The sequence below is a fragment of the Amblyomma maculatum genome, chromosome 4, assembly GCF_055883805.1.
Source record: "Amblyomma maculatum isolate TAMU_Amacu chromosome 4, ASM5588380v1, whole genome shotgun sequence".
NCBI classification, from domain to species: Eukaryota; Metazoa; Arthropoda; class Arachnida; order Ixodida; family Ixodidae; genus Amblyomma; species Amblyomma maculatum.
This window is the reverse complement of record NC_139347.1, coordinates 6,687,343-6,710,000: the sequence shown is the minus strand read 5'-3', so window position 1 is coordinate 6,710,000 and position 22,658 is coordinate 6,687,343. Positions and strand designations below refer to the sequence as shown.

The 22,658-nt window shown below is 50.9% G+C and overlaps 1 protein-coding gene across 1 annotated transcript in view; it reads right to left on the bottom strand.

Moving 5' to 3' along the window:
- LOC146190246 (fatty acyl-CoA reductase 1-like) overlaps positions 1-22,658 on the bottom strand; it is a 61,505-nt gene that overhangs the window by 6,748 nt on the left and 32,099 nt on the right. Inside the window, exons 10-11 of the mRNA XM_084600702.1 lie at positions 3,875-4,004; positions 3,117-3,244 (exon numbers count right to left, since the gene is read on the bottom strand). Of these exons, the coding sequence (XP_084456828.1) occupies positions 3,117-3,244; positions 3,875-4,004 (258 nt within the window). The remainder of the gene's footprint in view (positions 1-3,116; positions 3,245-3,874; positions 4,005-22,658) is intronic.

The following is a 22,658-nucleotide window of genomic DNA, read 5'->3' as shown; positions in this document are numbered from 1 at the left end:
CCACAACATGAATGGTAATGACATTTTAGACTTGAAATTCTAAAGAAAATGTGCGGTTATTACCATTGACCAGCTAAAATAATTAATTGAAACCAGCTGCCTAACTTCTATAGTTAAAACTTTAATTACCAAAATTAGTTAACCAGTTAACTAGTTAAACTTATTTTTCTTGTGCCTGTCTACGCTGTGTACAGTAGAAGCAGTTATATCAGAAAGCCAGTTATATCAGAAAGAAAAATGATTTGTGGCTTCCTTGAAACGTCTGTTACATTTCCGTTTAAATGCTGGAGGGCGTTAAGACGCAGGCAAAATGTTCACAGTTAATACAATGTAAGCTCTTTCGGAACTTTCTCGGCAAATTTCTGGTGCTTGCTTTAAGTGCAGTCCTCTGCGAGCGGCGGCCGTCTCAGGCGCGAGCGAGTTAATTTCCGGGCCTCATTGCTCGCGGCTCAGGTCACGGTCAAACTTCTTCGGCCGCGTCTCGCTGATGCCAGCTCAACGAATGTCGCTAAGACAGAGTGAAATACTGAAAGAAAAAATTCTGTTCAAAGTGGCTACCCGGCGCCATTGTCGCTGAGGTTTCGCTAACTAATTCAGGTCATTGCAAAAAAAAAAAAAAAAAAAAGCTATCATGAAACGTGTTGCACATATAGTATTTCTTCGATCGTTATACTATTCTCCTCTGGCCTATACTTCGTCCCATTCCTGCTGTCACAGGTGGCAAGACAAGGTGCATCGTGGGTGACTCAGTTGTATCCTTTATCAGGACCCTTTGTAATGACTGTCCCCCTTTCAAGAAAGGCGTGTCAGCATCGCACCTGATTTAGATGCTGACTCATCACCTACTCCGCACTGTAGTTTTCCTGCTGCCGCTGCCGCTTTTTATTTTTTTTTTTCAGGTCACGGGATTGTAACCGTTACAACGGTCATGCTCGGCTTGCTCGGGCCAACGTTACTATTTAAGAACGTTGGCTCGGGCAGAGCAGAGCCACGGATCGAGGGAGATGCACGTGTTGTTCACACAACTGTGACCTGGCGACTGCTACGCATGGAGGAAAAAAAAAAATACCCTAAGATGGGAGCGCGCGGCAACACCCTTGAAGCCTTGTCATAAAAATAAAAGAGAGGGAGTCGGTCCTCACGTGATTAGGACCATGTGATACCGTGCGGTGATATCTATACCGCTGCGCGCGCGTGCATGCGCGAATCGGCGCCGCGCGGGGTTCGCCTCGCGTGCGCAATGCGCGCGCAGCACCGAGGAATATTAGCACTTGTGGAGGTTGGCCGCGTGACGTCACGCTCTCTCAGTTTTTCACCTCCATGCTATGGTCCCTGGAATTGGATTGTAAAACATTTATTGTCAGCAATGAGCGATTTGTGGGCGCTACACTTAAATGGCCTCAAGTCCGTTGCTCTCGGCTACCTTTTGAGCCCACTCAGTAGCCCGAACTTGCGTTAACGGGTCTGAGCTGGCCAGCCTCCCATCGCTCTAAAGAGGGACTGGTAATAGGTCCGCTGGTGGCAGCGCTTTTTTGCAGCTCCATAATATATGATCGTACCCGGCTATTTCGCCGCAGTGTTTACGACTTGGATGGTATTGTGCTGGGTACATGCGCGCTAATTTATATGGGCTGAAGAAGGCCCGCGTCTGGAGCCGACGCCAGATTACTTCCTGCCTTTTGTCTAGTTTCTTGTCTGGTGGAGGCAATATCCGCCTTTCTAGTTTAAAGTGATTAGTGTAGTCATGAAATGAGATAAGTGCATCTCTCGAGAAATCGGGGGAATCAACCGGCTCACTGCTCGGCTGACATAACCTCGAGCTATACTGTGAGCCAACTCGTTTCCTTTGTTCCCCGAGTGTGCCGGCACCCATATTAATTCCACCTCTTTTTGGTTCCAGTCTTTATATCTTAAAATTCGCTCTGTCTCTTTGGAGATCATGCCCCTCGCAAAATTGTTTATAGCAGATTTGGAGTCGCTAATTATGGTAACAGCTTTGGTGCTTACCATCGCCATGGCGCTAGCCGCCTCCTCCGCTTTGTTTTTATTGAACCTGTCATTAATGTTTTACCCGAGTCGTTCACGCCCACGATAGCAAAAGAGTTGCCTCCTTTAGACTTTCCATGCTGCTAGGCCGGTTTATTGGCTCGGCTGAAGATGGACGGATGTAGCCGACCACTGTTGCCAGACTAGCTGCCCGTTGCAGGGATCACCGGTTCCAGGCTCAGAAATTCATACTGAAGGAAACGTTCTTTCACTCCTTTCCTTACTTCTTCTCCCACCCTCCTCCCTCCCCCTCCTTTGCTTTTCTTCTCCGGAAGCAAAACTGTATTTAAACCCCCGCCAGTGATGACCGTACTGCCAAGACGAAGACAAGTCCACTTATCAAAACATTGGATCGGCTTGCGAACTCCGACTTTACCCTCAACCCCTGTTCTGATTTAAAAAAAAAAAAAGAAAACTGATTTATTTATAGGAAGGGAAAGGCGCGGTAACTGTCTCACTTGATTTCTGTGGAGTGGACACCCCAACCGCGTCGTAAGGGAAGGGAGGAAAGTGGGAGTGAAAGTGGAAAGAGAGAAAGAGGAGCCGTAGTGGAGGGCTACGGAGTAATTTAGACCACCTGGGGATCTTTAACGTGCGCTGATATCGCACAGTACACGGACGCCTCTTCGTTTCGCCTCCATCGAAACGCAGCCGCCGAGGTCGGGTTCGAACCCGGGAATTCCGGACATTAGTCGGGCGTCTTACCACTGTACCACCCCGGCGGGGCACTCTTCCGCAGCCAATGTATAGCTTTCGGGCGTTAAACCTCACATGTCACACTGGCTATAGAGAGCTTAGCGACATGCTTTAAACCCTAGGCGTGCTTCTGACATGATTTCGAAGCGTGTAATGTTGTAGTTTTCGTAGGTCCAAAAGCTACAGGTTGGCTGAAAGAAAGGTTTCAAGCTTCCTACTCGAGTTTATTATGTCCCCTGAAGATATTCTGCATGACCCTCAATGCACAATGCGCCCTTGAGGGGTTTTGACCCTTACGAGCTTTTGCTTTTAAGCACCACAGATACTAGCAAGGGTAGAGACATATAAATAGGTTACAATCCAAATTTGCATACCTGCGCAGCGCGCTGCGTCCTTCGGGCACTGTAGAAGGATCTTCATTAAGGACGAACTTGCGTGTGCCCACCACGTAGTCCTTGAAGTAGTTACCCCAGTCCAGCAACCGCAGGTCCGCGCAAAACGTCTGCATGTGTTTGTTTTGTACGATAGGATATATTAATAAGGAATAAAAATAAAACTTCCTGGCCCATGCCACGAAAGTACAGAGGTCTTAAAAGAGAGCGCTTTGATATGTGCCACGTACGATGTTTCTTATTTCTAGCACTAAAAGTTTGTTCGTAGTGGCAGCTTTGATATTTTTAGAAAAAAAAAGCTCATTAGAAGGCTTTATATATATATATATATATATATATATATATATATATATATATATATATATATATATATATATATATATAGAAGAAGAAGTTCTCTCTTTGAGCATCTTCTGAGCGCTTTCTGCAAATATTTGTCATTAGCCCAAGTTGATTATTTTTATCAACCCAACCAAAGGAAATAAATCTTACTTATTTCCATGTCATTTAAATAGCGGAGCCTTTATAGAAGAAAAAGTAGAAGACAGACTTTGCTGTGCATTGGAATCGTACAAACGCCGTCCATTTCCAATCAGTCAACGCTATCAGGAACGAAGGAAGAGGAGGCAGAGTGATAATTTAGCGGCAAGAATAACCCCAGGCATAGATCCACTACCAGTCGACTAACGCTTCACAGAGTGACAGTTACCATCGGTATAGTAGAGGTCTGCAAAGCGCACCTTCCGGTCGGCTGGTGAGACTTGCTGCAGGAGCGCCAGCAGGTTGTTGCAGTGGAAACGCCACTCGTGAGTGGTGAAGTACTCGAGCGAGACCATGACCTTGTACAACTTGTTGAACAATCGGAGCATCCTGCATCGACAATTGAGAGATAATGTACTCCAATGTGAAGCAGCGGCGCAGCGTTCGCGAGAATACGCTATTCGGCGTTCAAAAGTTCTCTTGGAGTTTGCTTGCCAGTAAAAAGACACTGTACAGGTACATTAACGCAGCCAATATTGTTCCTTTCACGGTAACAGATATTGAAATTTTTATATGTGGTGGCCAAATGTCTGGACACAAAGGAATGAACCTTAGTTTCGCAAGATATGCAGTAGTTATCTCGGGGAAAAAATTATATATCACTGGAGGTGTAAAACGCAGTTTTTGCCATTTAAAAAAGTTGCAAGATTAGAGTCCTGCTGATTGCACACTAAAATATTGTCGTGTTCATTATTTTTTTTTTCTACTAAATAAATCTACGCAACATTTACTTTAAGGAGAGTTATTAAAAATTACTTGTTTTTTTTTCGTACTTTATTTAATAAAATATCGCACAAATTTTGCTCCAGGAGCAGCGCGTCACAAAAAAGTCATTTTCAATCCTATAGGCAAGAAGAATTATGTTGTCGCTAAAACTTGCTATCTTGATTAATGATGCAATGCTCTTAGTTTCGAATAAAATATCAGGTTCTAGACCGTTAGGTGTTTTCTCCACAACGCATAAAATTCGCCCAAATTTCAAAAAACAGCAAAAAGGGACAACTTTGATTCCAATTAAAAAAAAGAACACCATCTTGGATTTTTACCTAAAATCGCCCTGAAGAACCCTCAATACCTCAGAATAATTAGAGACTAAAATGTTGTTGCATTATATTGTTTGAAATTATAAGAATTATTACAGAACTTAGAGCTTGTACTGAAAATTATCAATATTTAGCCCTACATTCTGGCACCATCCAATGTGTTGTCGGTATTGAAACTTTTCCTCGGTATTACGCAGACCTTGTTCTTTACAGCTTGAAAATATTGTAGCTCTGGAGTAGTCTGTTCATTCTCCATATTACTCCAAAATTGGCCAAAATTCAAAAATATAAATATGGGCATATTCGAATTAAAAAAAAAATACATAGCCTTATTCGATATTCATTTAAACCACCTAAAAACAATACTCAGTTCTTCATAAATATCAGACACTAAAAAGTATTGCATTATTAGAATAACATTTTCAAAATATACATACAACTGAGTGCATGGTTTTATTCTATAGAATTGCTTAGGCCGTCATCTTAACGAGTAGGCGTCAGAAATTCAATTATTTGCTGAATTCAGTTGCAGTTTATTCGACGCAATACCAAAACCTTCTCAGTGCTTATAAAGACCTTGCCTGCTTGTTGGCAGTGTTGATGATAGCTTAAAATGGAATAAATTCGCAATTTCTTGCCATTTCATGGGAAAACGCAAGTGATGGTTTAGCCTTTACTGTGTCCTGTAATCTTTGTATTTTTGTGTGCGGGGCACTGATATTCAATCCAGCTCTTAATTTTATTATTTGATATATCAGTCATGATAAAAATTGATATTATGTGTCTTTGAAGACGATTTTCCTCAAATGCACTTATACGTACTATGACAAACGGAATGCTCTGCAGCACGATAGCTTTGGTGGAATTACATACATCACATCACATCCCTTTATTTACCTTTAAGACTACTTTTCGGGGTATTACATAATGGACGGGGTTTACAAAATACAGGAATCAACAGAGACGCCGTAGTGGGGGACTCCGGAAATTTCGACCACCTGGGGTTCTTTAACGTGCACTGACATCGCACAGCACACGGACGCCTTGCTTTTCGCCTCCATCGAAAAGCGGCCGCTGAGGCCGGGATTCGATCCCGCATCCCTGGGAACAGTATAGTCGAGGTCTGTCTGTCTCTGTCTGTGTGTGTGTGTGTGTGTGTGTGTGTGTGTGTGTGTGTGTGTGTGTGTGTGTGTGTGTGTGTGTGTGTGTGTGTGTGTGTGCGTGTGTGTGTGTGTGCGCGCGCGCGCGCGCGCGCGCGAGTGTGTGTGTGCGTGTGTGTGTGTGTGTGTGCGTGTGTGTGTGTGTGTGTGTGTGTGTGCGTGCGTGCGTGCGTGCGTGCGTATGTGTCAGATGAAAGGAGCCAACAGTCTGCGAGTGCAAGGTAAATTAGGGGATTTCTTTTTGTTTATACTTGTGTAGTTGATATTCACCAGAATTAGTGCTGTAATGATTCTAGGGAGGAAGATAATTAAATGCAAGGTGGTAGGACAAACGCACCGACATATATATATATATATATATATATATATATATATATATATATATATATATATATATATATATATATATATATGTATATATATATATATAATCGCCCGATTCGAAAATAGCAAAAAAAGAGGCGCAACTATGATTCCAGTTTAAAAGACAAAAACATCACATTTAATTTTTTATTAAAGAATCCTCAGTACTTTCGCTATATTATGGACTAATGAGGTGTTGCATAATGTTGTCTAAAATTGTAAAAATATAAAACTGAGTGCTTGTCTTGATCATTTTCATATTATACATTCTAGCACGGCTCAATAAAGTATTGCTACTGAAACATTTTGTGTGTATTATCCAGGCCTTTTTCTTTATTCTTGGAAAAATTTGAAGCTCTAGAATTGTCCGTTGTTTCACAAAATATTATTTTGAAATCGGTTAATCGGTTAGTATTCAAAAATATAAAAAAATGGACAACGTTGATTCGAATTTAAAATAGAGCTACCGCATCTTCGATTATACAATTTTACCCCCAGTGTATGTATGTATGTATGTATGTATGTATGTATGTATGTATGTATGTATGTGTGTGTGTATGTATGTATGTATGTATGTATGTATGTATGTATGTATGTATGTATGTATGTATGTATGTATGTATGTATGTATGTATGTATGTATGTATGTATGTATGTATGTATGTATGTATGCAATATGTATAATGTCACGTACACGGTGACTAAGGATACCAATGATAGCAGGGGGTAGCCCAGACACAACACAGCAGCACAGACGCAAACGTGCAAGCGACCCTTTGTCGTCCTTTTCAACTTCGTCCTCCTTTCACACCTCAGTCATGCGCCACCTGGCAACGCTAGGTGGCATTACCCCCTCCTTCCGAAAAAAAATGAGAAGGGCCGGTAAAAACGGTGTGAAAAGCAAGAGAGTGGTCACAGCGGGTGGCCATACGCTATCGGTGGTAGTACGGCTTCAGTCGCACAATGTGCACATGTCAAACTGTGCTTTCGACGTTTTGGTTGTGTGGCACCGTCTGGGATACCTTCATAACTGAGGTCACTCACACGGCGCAACACTTTGTACGGCCCGAAGTAGCGGGAAAGAAGTTTCTCTGACAACCCTGGACGGCGAACTGGTGTCCATACCCAGACTTGGTCTCCAGGCTTGTAGTCAACCTGGCGGTGCCGGAGGTTGTAACGGTGCGCATCAGTGGTCTGCTGCTGCCCAATGTGCACACGGACGAGCTGGCGGGCTTCCTCAGCGCGGATGGCATATTGCTGGGCATCTGACGGTAGCTGGTCATCATCTGGGCACGGGAGCATGGAATCGAGCATGCTCTGAACTTCGCGTCCGTAAACAAGTCGAAATGGTGTGAAGCGCGTTGTCTCTTGTAAGGCTGTATTATACGCAAATGTGACGTACGACAGCACCTCGTCCCAGGTCTTGTGCTGCACATCGACGTACATTGCCAACATATCCGCAATCGTCTTATTCAATCTTTCTGTAAGGCCATTGCATTGTGGATGGTACGCTGTGGTCTTGCGATGGGTCGGTCAACTCAGCTCAAATATGCGGTCGATCAGCTGTGAAGTGAAAGCTGTTCCTCTGTCGGTAATGACGTAGGAAGAGGCGCCATGCCGCAAGACTATGTTGTGCATGAAAAACTCTGCTACTTCGGAAGCTGTGGCATGAGGGATTGCCTTTGTCTCAGCGTATCGAGTCAGGTAGTCAGTAGCGACTACTATCCATTTGTTTCCGGCCCGCGACAAAGGGAAAGGGCCAAGGAGATCCATTCCAATTTAGTCGAACGGAATGCGGGGTACTTTAACGGGCTTGAGAAATTCGGCAGGCTTCTGGGGCGGTGTTTTACGGCGCTGGCATTCGCGACAGCTTCGTACATAGCGTTTCACAGCTGCGGAGAGTCCTGGCCAGTAATACATGTTGCGCACTCGAGCAAGAGTCCGTGAGCAACCCAAATGACCAGACGTCGGTTCATCATGGCAAGCAAGGAGAATATCCTCACGGAGCTCGCATGGCACTACCAGAAGGTAAGTTCTGTCTTGGCCCTGGGAGTTTCTTTTATACAAGACGCCTTGCCGTATGCAGAAAGAACCAAGGTGCCGAGATAGGTGTCGAGGCAGGGTCGTATCACGCCCTTCCAGATAGTCGATGAGTGGATGGATGTCTGGATCAGCTCTTTGTCGAACCCTGAGCTCAGATGCGCTGAGAGCTCCTAGAAAACCGCTATCGTCATCGGCTGTAGTATCGCCAGCGTCAACAGGTGCTCGTGACAGCGTGTCGGCGTCTTCGTGTTTGCGGCCGGACTTGTAAACAATAGTTATGTCAAACTCCTGAAGGCGTAAACTCCAGCGTGCAAGTCGTCCAGATGGGTCTCGCAGATTTGCCAGCCAGCACAAACAATGATGGTCCGTGACGACTTTAAATGGCCGGCCGTGAAGATAGGGGCGAAACTTCATAGTAGCCCATACGACCGCCAGGCATTCCTTTTCTGAGGTGGAGTAGTTCATTTCGGCACGAGAGAGAGTGCGGCTAGCATAGGCTATTACTTGCTCAAACCCATTTTGATGCTGAACAAGGACCGCGCCAAGACCGATACTACTGGCGTCAGTGTGCACCTCAGTGTCAGCCGCTTCATCGAAGTTCGCCAGAACAGGGGATGTTTGAAGGCGCTCACGAAGCAAAGAGAAGGCCATCTGCTGCTCAGAGTTCCACACAAAGGAGGTGTCCTTCCTTGTAAGACGCGTCAGAGGTTCTGCGATCTGAGAAAAGTCCGCAATGAAACGCCGATAGTATGCGCACAGGCCGAAGAAGCGCTGAACAGCCTTCTTATTAGCTGGAACGGGAAATCGTGCGACGGCAGCAGTCTTATCGGGATCCGGGCGAACCCCATCAGCGCTTACAACATGGCCGAGGAACTTGAGTTCTGTATACCCGAAGTGGCATTTCTGGGGCTTCAGCGTGAGATCAGCAGAACGAAGGGCTTATAGGACAACTCGAAGGCGTTCGAGGTGTTGGTCAAATGTTTCGGAAAAAACTACTTCGTCCAAGTACACAAGACAGATCTGCCACTTGTGGCCAGTGAGGACGGTGTCCATCATCCTTTTAAATGTAGCTGGGGCAGAGCACAATCCAAATGGGAGTACTTTGAATTCATATAGGCCATCTGAAGTGACAAATGCGGTTTTTTCTCGCTTTCTTTCGTCTACTTCGATTTGCCAATAGCCGCTTTTTAAATCAATAGATGAAAAATACTTTGCACGTCGCAATCTGTCCAGTGAGTCATCTATGCGCGGCAACGGGTATACATCTTTCTTTGTCACATTATTCAATTTCCGATAGTCGACGCAAAATCGAAGAGTGCCGTCTTTCTTTTTGACCAGGACTACTGGTGAAGACCACGGACTTTGTGAAGGCTGCACTCCACCATCATCCAGCATCTCCTGAACCTGCGTCTGGATCACTTCTCGTTCTTTGGCAGACACACGATAAGGCTGCTGTCGCATTGGGCGAGCGTCGTCATAAGTAATGATGCGATGTTGTGTGATGGGCGTTTGTCGAACCTTCGGGGAAGAAGCAAAGCAGTGTTTGAAGTCTAGTAGCAGTTGCTCTAAGGCCCGCCGTTTCTCCTTTGACAAGTGACAGTTAATGTCGATGTTGTCAAGAGATGGCTCGGGCTCGTTAGTTTCTACTGCCGTGGACGCAAAACAGACCGGATCGTGCGCAACATGGTCAGCAAAAGCGATAGCAGTCCCCGGGAACAAGTGTCGGTGCTCATTAGAAAAATTTGTGACAAGGAGTGCAGCCCGGCCATTGTGAAACGACAATAAACTTCGGGGAGCGCAAATGCCTTGAGCAAGCAGGAGTGAATGGTTCGCCTCCGCTACAGCATCACCGGTACGGAAATCGTCACAGTGTGGGGGTTCTTATTAAGCCGTCGAGCCTCTTCTGAGGTCTAGGCCGCAAACACAGAGCTCCCGCGATCACACACCACGTGCAGCCGTTCTCACGGCCGCAAAGTAGTAATGCAAAATACGACACAACACAGAACAGGACTTTGCCCGGAACCAGATGTTTATTGGGTCTTCCCAAAAGAACGCTGGTGAAGGTCTTGCTGGAGACCCTATCCTTTTGGATGGGGCCTGACACTTCGAAGGGCAAGATGGCGACAACAAAGAAGTATAGCGGGGAGGTATTTACCTTGCGTCCTTCCGTAGTCGCGGCTCGCTGTAGTCTCTCCTCGGCAGTAGCCGGTTCCCGCCGATCTCGGCGCATCTTGCCCTTTGTCCTTTTTCGGCCAATGAGCGTCGCGTCTGCGACGCCTAGCGGTGCGCTCCTGCGCCCGGCGAGGGAAGAGGGAAACGCGGCGCTATCGAGAAACCCGTTTGGGTTACTCAACCCCGGAAGAGAAGGAATACTTTTGTCCCCTTCATCCTCCGCGGCGCGCGGCGTTTCGGAGAGATGCGTGGTTCTCCACGATCGCTACACTCCTCCTCCCTAAAGACCGAACGTCACCTGAATTCAGGCGACGGTAGGCCGGCAACGACTTCCTTGCCGCCTTGTCTTGCATCCAACGCTCCAACGCCGCTGTCCGGGTGGCTAGTTGGGATGGTCGGGTAGTCCGGGCTTCCGTACCCTTCTTCCCTGCGCAGGTGTAAGCGCCGCCACGGCGGTTTCGCGACGTCCAGTGCCTGGAGGGTTGGTTGCGCCGTGATCTTTCCGTTCGCTGCTCCACAGCTACTCTGTCTGCCGTGAAGCACGAATTAAGTCATTTGCCTCGCAGCCTCCGATAATCCCATGGCACCGCTCGTCGGTACGCCGACCGCATGGAAATGCTGTCACACAGCTGCGACGACCGCGGTCACACCCACACGCGCGCACGCACGCACACACGCCACTTGCCGGAAACACGGTGGCGATATCCGAAGCGCTGATCTCGAGAAGTGTCCCTCCATGGCGATCTGGCGCTCGAGAGGCAGCACTGCAGCTGGCAGCTGCTGCTCCCACAGCCGTCCAGAATCGTCGCCGGATGCTGCTTCCTGACGACTGGGCGGCGACGACTTGGGTTGTGGCACGGCCGGTCTCGAGGGAGTGCGCGCTTCTTTTGCGGCGGCTAGAGCTGCGACCGTCGCTGGCACCCAAGGCGTTGTTGCTGCTGACTATCCGATGCTTGTGGTGTCGACTGCGTCAGCGAGTTCGCTGGGAGACGACGCCTGTCTTCGCAGCGCCTTCTGGGAGACCCCTTTCGGATTTCCGACTAGTTTTCCTTTGGCGCTCCTAGCCAATAGTTGCCTGCCATTTGGCCAGGTCCCTACGGCAGCGAGTGGAGAGGGGGGACAGCTTGGTAGCGTCTTCGCCACCGCCCGCTTTTCCTTTCCTTCCCCCCCTTTGTTTGGCACGAGGGGACATACCGACAATACTGCTAGATACGACCCTCCCGTAGCCAGCTCGCTTCCTCACAACCGGTTGCTTCCTTGACCACTCGTCTGAGCGGTCGAGGTGTTGTTGTCAGGCCACTCACCCCGTCAAGGTCGCTTTCGCCTAGAGCGGGTATTGTATGGGCGAGCTTTGGGGGTAGGTGGGGGCACTGACCTTTTCCCGCGTCTTCGAGAAATCGGCGCTGCCGCCCTGCCAGCCACTTCCCGTTGGAAGTACTGTTTTAGCTCCCCGACGTGGATCGGCTTCCCGAGTCGACCCGTGTTCGGATCTTTCAGCCTGTAGTTCAACTGCGAGAGCTTCTCAGCAACTATGAACGGCCCAATCCATTTAGGCGCAAGGCCAGCTGCGAACCCCGTGCTCGCATCGCTCTGCACATGGCTACGCTTTAGAACGAAGTCTCCCACTTGAAATTCCACGTTCCGATGCGCGCGATCATAGGCAGCCTTCTGGCTAGCCCTTGCTTTAGCGCGATTTTGGCTGGCCTCGCTCACTGCTTTTTGCAAGCGATCACGCATGCGCCGCGCGTAGTCGGCTATTGCCATTTCGCCTGACGAAGCATCCTGCCTTTTGGTCAAAATGGTGTCGGTTGGCGTATTTAGTTCCCTCCCGAACATCAGGAAGGCAGGCGTGAAACCTGTGGAGCGATTCTCGCTTGTTCGCAGTGCAAAGGTGATCGCGTCGAGGTGCTCATCCCAGTCGTTGTGCGTCCGGGCGTATGCCCCGAGTAGTGGCTTCACATCGCGATTGCGGCGTTCGGTCACATTTGACTGCGGATGATAACACGTCGTTCGCTGCTGCCGTACGCCCATGGCGGCACACGTATCACGAAAAACTTTCGCCGTGAAATACGAGGCGTTGTCAGTGATCAGCCTCTCCGGAAACCCGTAGCGACAGAACAATCCTGAGAGCTTCGTCAGGATTTCCTTCGTTGTGGCGTTTCGCAGCGGATAGAGTTCAGCGATTCCGCTGAAGTGACATGTCACCACTAACACAAATTTGTGCCCTCTTTTGCTGCGCGGCAGCGGTCCGATCAGATCGCACGCCACAGTTTCCCATGGCTTTGTGCTCACGATCGGTTGGAGCAGGCCAGGCGGTTTTCCACCTCGCGGCTTCCTTTCTTGGCAGACGTGGCAGGTCCGTACGTATTTACATACATCAGCCTTCATTCCTGGCCAGGTCGCGAGCCGACATAGTTTCTTCCATGTCTTTGGTGCGCTTCCGTGACCGTCTGCGTCGTGGTAGTGCTGCAAAGCAGCATGCCTCAGTTGGCTGGGGATGACGGCTTTAAAACACTCGTTTGAGTCTTCTTTGCCAGGCACGTATTTCAGCAAAGCTCCATCAGCGTCCAACAGGAAGCTCTCCAGCTCACTCGCAGCAATACCAGCTGCACTAGAGCTCGCGCCTACCGCGTTCTCCGCGGATTCTGGGCGCTCTTCGACCAGCGGTGTCGATTGGTCCGTCTCTTCACGCAGACTGGCGACCATCTCACGACAATACGAGTCTTCCTGTTGGGCTTTGATAAGCTCTTCCCTGCTGAATGCAATCTCGATCGGCGTTTTCGCTGTCACGAGATGCGCGTGCTCCGGAGGCAGGAATTTCTCCTTTCGGCCCTCCTTTCCCGACGAGCGGGGAAGTTGCCGCGCCTCCTCTCCCGCGGCTGGGGACGGGTCATTCACCGGCGCGCGCGACAGCGCGTCCGCAACCACGTTTGTGGCACCTTTCCGGTAGCGCACCTCGAAATCGAAGCGCTGTAGCGTCAGTGCCCAGCGCGCGAGCCTCCCGCTCGGCTCGCGTAAGCGGGTCAGCCATGTCAAGGCCATGTGATCGGTTTCGACCGTGAACCTTGTACCTTCCACATACATCTCGAATTTTCGGAGCGCGAAGATGATAGCGAGGCATTCCTTCTCCGTCACTGAGTAGTTGCGCTCCGCCGGCGTCAGCGCGCGGCTGGCGAACGCCACGGGGCGCAGTTTCTCGTCCTCCTTTTGGAGAAGCACTGCGCCCACTCCGAAATCACAGGCATCTGTCTGGATCAAAAAGGGCCTATTTAGGTCGGGGAGTTTCAGTGACGCAGTATCGGCGATGGCTTGCGAGAGCTGACGAAAACTCGCCTGCTGTTCCTCTCCCCATTCCCACGGGGCTGCCTTCCTTAACAATTTTGTTAGAGGGGTTTGCAGGCGGATGCAGTTGGGAATGAATTGGCGATAATAGCCCACCATGCCGAGAAAACGGCGCACGGCCTTTACATCATTCGGCACCGGGAATTCCCGGATAGCGCGAAGTTTGTCAGGGTCCGGGGCTACTTTTCCTCGCTGAACGCGGTAGCCGAGCAAACTGACTTCAGCCCTGCACAGCTGTGCCTTAGCGGGGTTCAGCGTGAGACCTGCTGTTCTGAGTTTTCCCAGAACGTCTCGGAGGTGTTCGAGGTGTTCCTCGAATGTGCGGGAGTAAATGACGATGTCGTCCAGGTAGGCGAGAGCGTGATGCCATTTGGCGTCTCCCAGTACACGGTCGATCAGCCGCTGAAAGGTGCTCGGACTTCCGGACAGACCGAAGGGCATCCTAACGAATTCGTAGAGACCCCTGTGGCAGGTGAACGCCGTTTTACACTCGTCGCCTGGTCGCATCTCTACTTGGAGATAGCCTTTGCTAGCGTCCAGAGTAGAAAAATACCGCGCTCCGCCGAGGTTCGAAACAATGTCGTCCACGCTCGGGAAGGGGTATGCATCCTTTTGTGTGACCGCATTCAGTCGCCTGTAGTCCACGCACAGCCGTGAGCTACCGTCCTTTTTGGGGACCAGCACCACTGGGAATCCCCAGGGGCTTGAAGAGCGGCGAACAATGCCTGCATCGATCAGTTCTTGCAGCGCCGCGTCAATCGCCTGCCTTTTGGCGGGGCTGACCGGTCTCGGGTTGGATTTCCAAGGCTGCGCGTCTCCTGTCTCGATGCGGTGCTGTACAAGCTTGGTACAGCCGGGGCGGTCCGTGAACATCTCTTCGAAGTTTCCTAACAACGAAAAGATGCGGCCGCGCTCGTGTCTGTCAGGTTGTCGGCGTTTGCCAGCAGACCCCGTAAGCGCTCTTCCGCGCCCACGCGCAAGGCATGGGGACGGGCCGCAGCTGCTGTATTCAGCGGCTGAGGGGGAGCGCCGCTTCCTCGGGAGGTTTTCCTCCTTTCCACCTCGGAAGCTGTCCTTTCGGCCGTCGTGGTCGGTGCTGTGACGAACGGCTTGAGTGGCGCGAACGGGCTTTCCCGATAGCCACCATTGCCGATATCAACCACGATTCCCGTACGGGACAAGAAATCTCGGCCGAGAATAACTGGTACCGTGAGTCCAGGCAGATGAATGAAACGCTGTCGCCGGGTGCGCTGATTCCAACGCGCGACGAGGCGCACATCACCGCCGGAGCATACTTCTCCGCTCGCCAACTGGAGGGGCAGGCTGCGTTTTCGCACCCGAATGCCTCTCTGTCGAAGGCGGGAAACGACTTCGTCTCCGATTAGAGAAGTGCTAGCACCAGTGTCAAGCAGTGCTCGGAACGTAGTCCCTGCTATCGCAAGGTCTATGAACGGAGCCCTGGTAGTGGTCGGTGTTCCGATCCTGAGAAGTGAGGGTGCCACTATTGCAGCTCCGTCGCTCGGATCAGCTTCGGCCGCCGGCGCTGCTACCGGCGGCCTACCTCGTTTCCCTGACTCGCAGGGCAGGCACGAGCCAAGTGACCAACTTGGCCACAAGAGAAGCATGGCCCGGGATTCCGGGCTCTAGGCAGACGAGGGTGCTCTCGCGTACGGCCGTCCGTGAGAGCTTGTTGAGCCGGTGCCACCGCCATGTTACGCTGCCCGTCCGCACGCGTCACCAGCGCTCGATCGTTTGACCGTGTTTGGTAATCTCTGTCGGGCGGTCGGCGTGAGGTTGACCACTTTACCTCTCGCACAGCTTCGATGATCCTCGGCCCGTTTGAGTAGGGATCAAGAGCGCGATCCGAGATTTCCGGGAAAGCACCCTCACCTGAAACACGTGACGTTCGAGCGTTTTCACTCCATAAACGCGCACTGCCATTCCAGGCGCAGCTGGGCTCCAGACAATCCGATGGGGGTGGCGGGGGCCGGTACGCACGGGCAGCTGAAATTTCGGCTTGCACCCGACGCGCTTCCACGGCAAGCTCATTCAGGTTCCTGCAGCGACTTCCCCGCAGGTAAAGAGCAAAGGTGGGGTGGCTCTGGCGGATTACTCGTTCCACTTGCTCCGTGTTCGAAGCGTTGGGATCGGCGTAATCGTAAAGCTCCTGCATCGCCCTGACGTATTCGACGAGCGACTCGTCGGGAGCTTGGGTTCGGAGTTCCAATTCTCGCCGCATTCGCTGCTGGTAGTCGTGAGGAAGGAATTCCTCCCTAAATATACTGCGGAATTCAGCCATAGTGCTCGCTGTGTGACCTACCAAACGGTGCCACCGAGCGGCTTGGTCCACCAGTGCCACTGGTATCACCCTTCGCAGCATGTGGGTCTCGCTGCAGCCGTTGACTTGGCCGTACTGGTCTAGCGCCAGGAGAAAGCTGTTGGCGCTCATTTGATCGCCGTAGCCGCTGTAAGTTGGGATCGGTGTTCCGATCCGCGGGCTGGGTTGCAAGGACTGCAGCGCTTGCTGGAATGCGTTGGCGAGGACTCCTGCGAGGTTTTCGGCGTTTGCCGCTGCCTCGCTCTCGGGTGCCGCGACGAGTGGCGAGATCGTCGGCGGGGTTGGCGCGGCCCCTGTGCTGCCGTTTGGTAGCTGCGAGGGCGGACATGGCGTGCCTGGCTCTTCTCCCCAATCCGTTCGCGCGTAGTGCAGGGGCGCGCCAACTCTTGAGGGTGGCATTTCGCGGCGTCTGCCGGAATCTGCCTGCGGGCGTCGTGTTTCGCTGGCTGCTCCTGCAGCGGCGAATTGTCCCGTCTGTAGAGTCGCGCTGGCGGCGAGCGAGCCGTGGGCCGGGCTTTCCCTGTACCCGGGGCTGAGCTCTGCGAGCCACATCAGATCAGGCAGATTACTCTGCTGGTCTGGCATTGTGTCCGGCGGGAGCGAGTAGCTCAAGTGCTTCTGCACGAGAGAACCACGTTGGGGCGCCAGTTGTGGGGGTTCTTATTAAGCCGTCGAGCCTCTTCTGAGGTCTAGGCCGCAAACACAGAGCTCCCGCGATCACACACCACGTGCAGCCGTTCTCACGGCCGCAAAGTAGTAATGCAAAATACGACACAACACAGAACAAGCCAGTTGTGGGGGTTCTTATTAAGCCGTCGAGCCTCTTCTGAGGTCTAGGCCGCAAACACAGAGCTCCCGCGATCACACACCACGTGCAGCCGTTCTCACGGCCGCAAAGTAGTAATGCAAAATACGACACAACACAGAACAGGACTTTGCCCGGAACCAGATGTTTATTGGGTCTTCCCAAAAGAACGCTGGTGAAGGTCTTGCTGGAGACCCTATCCTTTTGGATGGGGCCTGACACTTCGAAGGGCAAGATGGCGACAACAAAGAAGTATAGCGGGGAGGTATTTACCTTGCGTCCTTCCGTAGTCGCGGCTCGCTGTCGTCTCTCCTCGGCAGTAGCCGGTTCCCGCCGATCTCGGCGCATCTTGCCCTTTGTCCTTTTTCGGCCAATGAGCGTCGCGTCTGCGACGCCTAGCGGTGCGCTCCTGCGCCCGGCGAGGGAAGAGGGAAACGCGGCGCTATCGAGAAACCCGTTTGGGTTACTCAACCCCGGAAGAGAAGGAATACTTTTGTCCCCTTCATCCTCCGCGGCGCGCGGCGTTTCGGAGAGATGCGTGGTTCTCCACGATCGCTACAACAGGTAACTTCCACAAGAGCACTGCTTCGCGGCGGCAGCGAGACGCTCTCAGCGGAAACACGAAGTGCGGCATTGCAAGGACTGCTACTATCTTGTTCGGTAGATTGTCCCATTGAAAACGTGACGAGTCTATTTCGCAGGTCGATAACTGCTCCGTACTCCCGCAGAAAGTCAATGCCGAGGATAAGGTCACGGGAGCAGTCACTTAAAACAACGCAACTAACGACGAACGTACGTCCGTTAATCTGAATGCGAGCCGTGCACATCCCCTTTGGAGTAACTATATGACCGCCGGCGGTTCGAAGGTACACACCTGGCCAAGCAGTGAGCACCTTCCTCAAAACAGTCGCCATGCGACCACTCAAAATTGAATAATCGGCACCGGTGTCCACTAATGCATTGACCGTAGTGCGACCGTCTAAAATAACCGGAATGTCCAGAGAAACGCTTTTTGCTTCCCTAGGTGACGGTACCAGCAGCTCGCGGTCGGATCGAAGCGGCGACGACGGGAGGTCTTCAACGCAGCGACTACCAGCGGCCTCGCCCCCGAAGGTCACTGTTTTCAGTTTTCCCGATGAGGGCTAGACGAGCGGGCTTGGTCCTCTCGCGAGGAACCGTGGGTGAACGAGGAGGAGCGCTTTGGCGAAGGGGAGCGGGGCTGACGCTGCGAACGAGATGAAGAACGCTGCTCCGCCAGGTACTCCTCAATAACTCGGGGTCGTTGACCAAACCGGGGAGGAGGCGAGTCGACGTGGAAGCCGTGAAGACCGAGGCGTCGATACGGACAATCCCGGTAGAGATGTCCTGGTTCACCGCAGTGGAAGCAAAGCGGACGGCGGTCAGGCGTGCGCTAAATGTCGGCTTTGCGTCGGGGCAGCGGACGATAGTCGAAGTTCTGCACTGGCTGCACCGAGGGCAGCGGAACTGTAGGTGACGCGAGAATGGGCGGTGGTGAAGGGGGAGCCTGACTCTGCAGAACTTCCGCATATGTGGGACGATTGTCGGTCCCCGACAGCAATGGCGGGCTCGGAACTTCAGGCGAAAGAGGGCTCTTGAGTGCCTGCCGCACCTCCTCCCGCAATATAGCAGAAACGGAAGTTGGCGATTGCTGCAGAGGGCCCCGGAACTTGCTTAGTTCTTCGCGCACGACGCTGCGAATCAATTCGCGCAATGCATCGGGATGCCGCTCTGAAGATGCAAATGATTCCGCGATTGTGCTTGTATGAAAAGGTCGGTCATAAGCCACGGCACGTTGTTGTAGCACTTTTTCCATTGTGGTGGCCTCCGCAAGGAATCCGTTTACAGTCGACGGTGGGTTTCGCACAAGGCCTGCGAACAGCTGCTCCTTCAAACCCTGCATCAAGTGCCTGACCTTTTTGTCCTCGTACATGGCGGGATCGGCTCGCCTGAAGAGGCGTGTCATGTCCTCGACGTACGCTTGGACACTCTCATTCGGCCTTTGGATGCGAGAGTGAATGGCACGTTCCGCATGCTCGCGACGATCCGCGCTAGTGCAAGCCTCGAGCAGTTGACGACGGAATTCCCGCCACGAAGTTAATACTTGCTCTCGGTTCTCGAACCAGCTACGGGCGCCGTCCTCAAGGCTGAAGTAGACGTTCCTTAGTTTGGCAGCATCGTCCCACTGGTTGAAAGCAGCGACACGTTCAAACTGAAGGAACTAGTCCTCCACATCCTCAAATAGGTCCCCATGGAAAGACTTCGGTATCCGAGGGGCCTGCAAAGGTGTAGTTACAGGCCGGTGCGACGCCCGTTACCTGCTGAGCAGAAGCTCTAGATGTCATGGCGGCGGGTGATGGCTGAAACTCCGGAGACAGTCCCTGGAACCGTCGACTGGAGCGATGCACGGGGGTGTCCAATGGTACAGGGCTGGCGCGACGTCTTGTAGATGGAGACTCTTGCATAGGCGATTGTTTTACCCAGCAGCTCCACCAGAATGTCACGTACACGGTGACTAAGGATACCAATGATAGCAGGGGGTAGCCCAGACACAACAACACAGCAGCACAGACGCAAACGTGCAAGCGACACTTTGTCGTCTTTTTCAACTTCGTCCTCCTTTCACACCTCAGTCATGCGCCACCTGGCAACGCTAGGTGACAATATATATATATATATATATATATATATATATATATATATATATATATATATATATATATATATATATATATATATATATATATATATATATATATATTACATGGAGCTTATAAAAGTAAAAGTTGCATATATTTGGTGAGTAAAAGTTTATATAATCGAAGATGCGGTAGTTCTCTTTCAAATTCCAATCAAAGTTGTCCATTTCTTTATATTTTTGGTGACACAGATGGCTCTCCCTCACGTATTATTCTGGGCTGGCTGTTGACTGTGCTTAGAAAATATCCCGGTTGCCCGATTCTATTCGAGGGCGATTTCAATGCTCCACACAATGATTGGGGGTATCCTACTCCAAGCCCACGTGGTAGGCGGGACGCCATCGCGGATGCGTTATTTATTCTTGTAAACAATCCCAGTTCAGCAATGCGGGCTATTTGCAATAGCCGCACTGCCACATATGCTCCTGATTTGACGTGGTGGTCTGGCCATGGCACTGCCTCATGGCGCATTGCTGGAGGAGTGGCCATCACCCAATCATCATCTGTGTCCATCCATCACGACCCCGCCGGTTTCTGCACTATTCCGCAAGATCTACGTGTGGAGTCATCACCACTACTTGTTTACCGAATACAATGCATGTTAGACAAGGCTACAACTACTACATGGACAAACGTCGATCGACCGGTTCCTGACATCGGTCTGCTCAACGTGTGGGCTGCTGGGAGTTTCACGAGAGGCTACATCAGCTCAAGTACGTACAAGAGGTGAACAATATTACTGCTAAGGCTCGCAAGTATGAACAGGTCACGACGGCACGACAGCAGTGGCATACTTGGTGTGATCAGTTTAGCACGCATTAATCAAATGCATCTATGGCGAACTTTCCGGGCAATGGAACAAGGTCACCGTCGCCCCGACGAAGCGACTACCGCATGCTTCGCAGCTAATCTATCTCCTGACAATTTTGACAGAGAAGCGGCACGGAAGTTGTTTTCCAAATTATAACGTGTCGCCTCCCTCAACTACAATTTCTAACGTTGTAGCAATTCTAGCACATTTAGGCAGACTGCCAACAGCAGACGACACCGACGGTATAGCCAGTCCTTTCTCCATGTCTGAGTTGCGGTAATAGATGAGGCTAAACAAAAGACAAAGACGAAGTGTACAAGAACCTGAGTAACGCCGTACTCTCTCAACTTCTGGACACCATGAACGAAGTATGGCTAGACGGCTCTGTACCCGATACCTGGAAATCAGCCACTGGGGTCCCAATTCCAAAACAAGGGAAGCCACCGACGGGCCTCGGCAACTTTCGGTCTATTTCTCTAACGTCAACACTGTGCAAGCTGACAGAAACAATGTTGGCCACACAATTGTCTTGGTGGCTGGAGCACCACAGTTTTTACTACTCCGCACGAATTGGCTTCCGTCCATACATAGGCCTCGCAAGTTCTGTCGTCAGCCCGCAGCCGCAATGTACGTACTATTCTCGCGATGGATGTCGAAAAGGCGTATAAAAACACTGACACGCTGCATTTCTCTCTTAGGGTACGCAGTTTCGTAAAACGCTTCCTTGAAAACGAAATATTTGAAATACGGCTTAATGTCGATTCCATCGGATAATTTGTCCCTGATGTACCCCAGGGCTCGGTACTGTCGCCAACGTTGTTTAGCATTGCCTTCATTTGCCCTGAATGGCGCTTACATAATGTCCCTGAAGTCAAGTTTTTGCTCTATACAGATGATATTACGGTGCTGACTCAAGCGGTGGCTTTACAGTCAGCCTTGAATATTACTGCCAATTATGTTAAGTCTGTCGGCCTAAAGCTTTCCACGAGCAAAACTAGGTTCACGTCAGTCGGCTGGGGTCAAACTCGATGCGACGTCGATCCGCCTTTCACTTTCACCCCTTCACGACATTAAAATTCTGGGCCATCCATCAGTCAGGAACGGGGACCATCTGGCTTTCTCGGGCTTGAAAAGCAGACGATGCAGACCTCGTCTGCATCGTCTGCGCCTAAATCCGGTGGCACTCGCCTAAATTGCGCCTAAATCCGGTGGCACTCGCTCCCATGTCGCACGGCATTTGGTGACAGCGGTTCTGCAACCACGCCTCATTTATCAAGCACAGTTTCAACACTTGACAAAAGTCAATGGGATCGTCTGGGAGCAGTAAATAGAGAGGCTATGAGAACCATCACTTGTCTCCCCCGCATCACACCGGTCGTGGCACTACAAGAGAACGCTCAGCTCAACACATTAGGTGAACTGGTACAGCAACGCCGTGATGCTCGCAGCCTTAAGGTGACCCTTTTGCATACACCGCGAGAACTTTGGGCCTATGCTACATTGCACACCTTATTGTCGTCGCCATCGTCAGTTCTTCCTCCATTAAATTTTGTTCAGCAAAGCGACAACAGACCTACTGACCTTCATAGACCACATCTTATGCGACATCATCCCTTCGTGAAATGATCGCAGAGCAAGATACCAAGCTGCCCCAAGGCTCGATAATTATATATGCAGATGCCAGCATTAGCGAATGTGAAACAACAGCCATTCATTGTCCTTGTAAGTCGGCGCTTAAAAAGACATTCGGGTATCAATTTGCAGAACCTCCTTCTTCTTTCTGTGCTGAGCTAGTTGCTGTCCAAGACGCCCTTCACTCTCTATTCGACATAACCTTGCCACCTACAGTCAAAATTTCCATCCGCACCGACGCCCTTGAGGCAACACTTCTGCTCCGATGCATCAGTCACAGCCCAGATACCTGCCAGAATATACATCGTCTGGCGGCTCGCACCTCCCAAAACCGTTCAAATTGAGTGGGTCTCACGTGACTTACTCAGCTCGCAAAGCTCTGCAGATTCTGCAATCCGCCAGGCAACTCTACCCTCATCAATGACACGCTTCCTCAGTATGGATGATTCCACCCTGCTTCTTACAAGAAAGGAGCACCTCCGGCGCCGCACTCGTGCTCTTGTCCCATGCGGTAACCCTTCCCAGAGGTCTTACCCGCGCAGAGGAGGTTGCGCTACG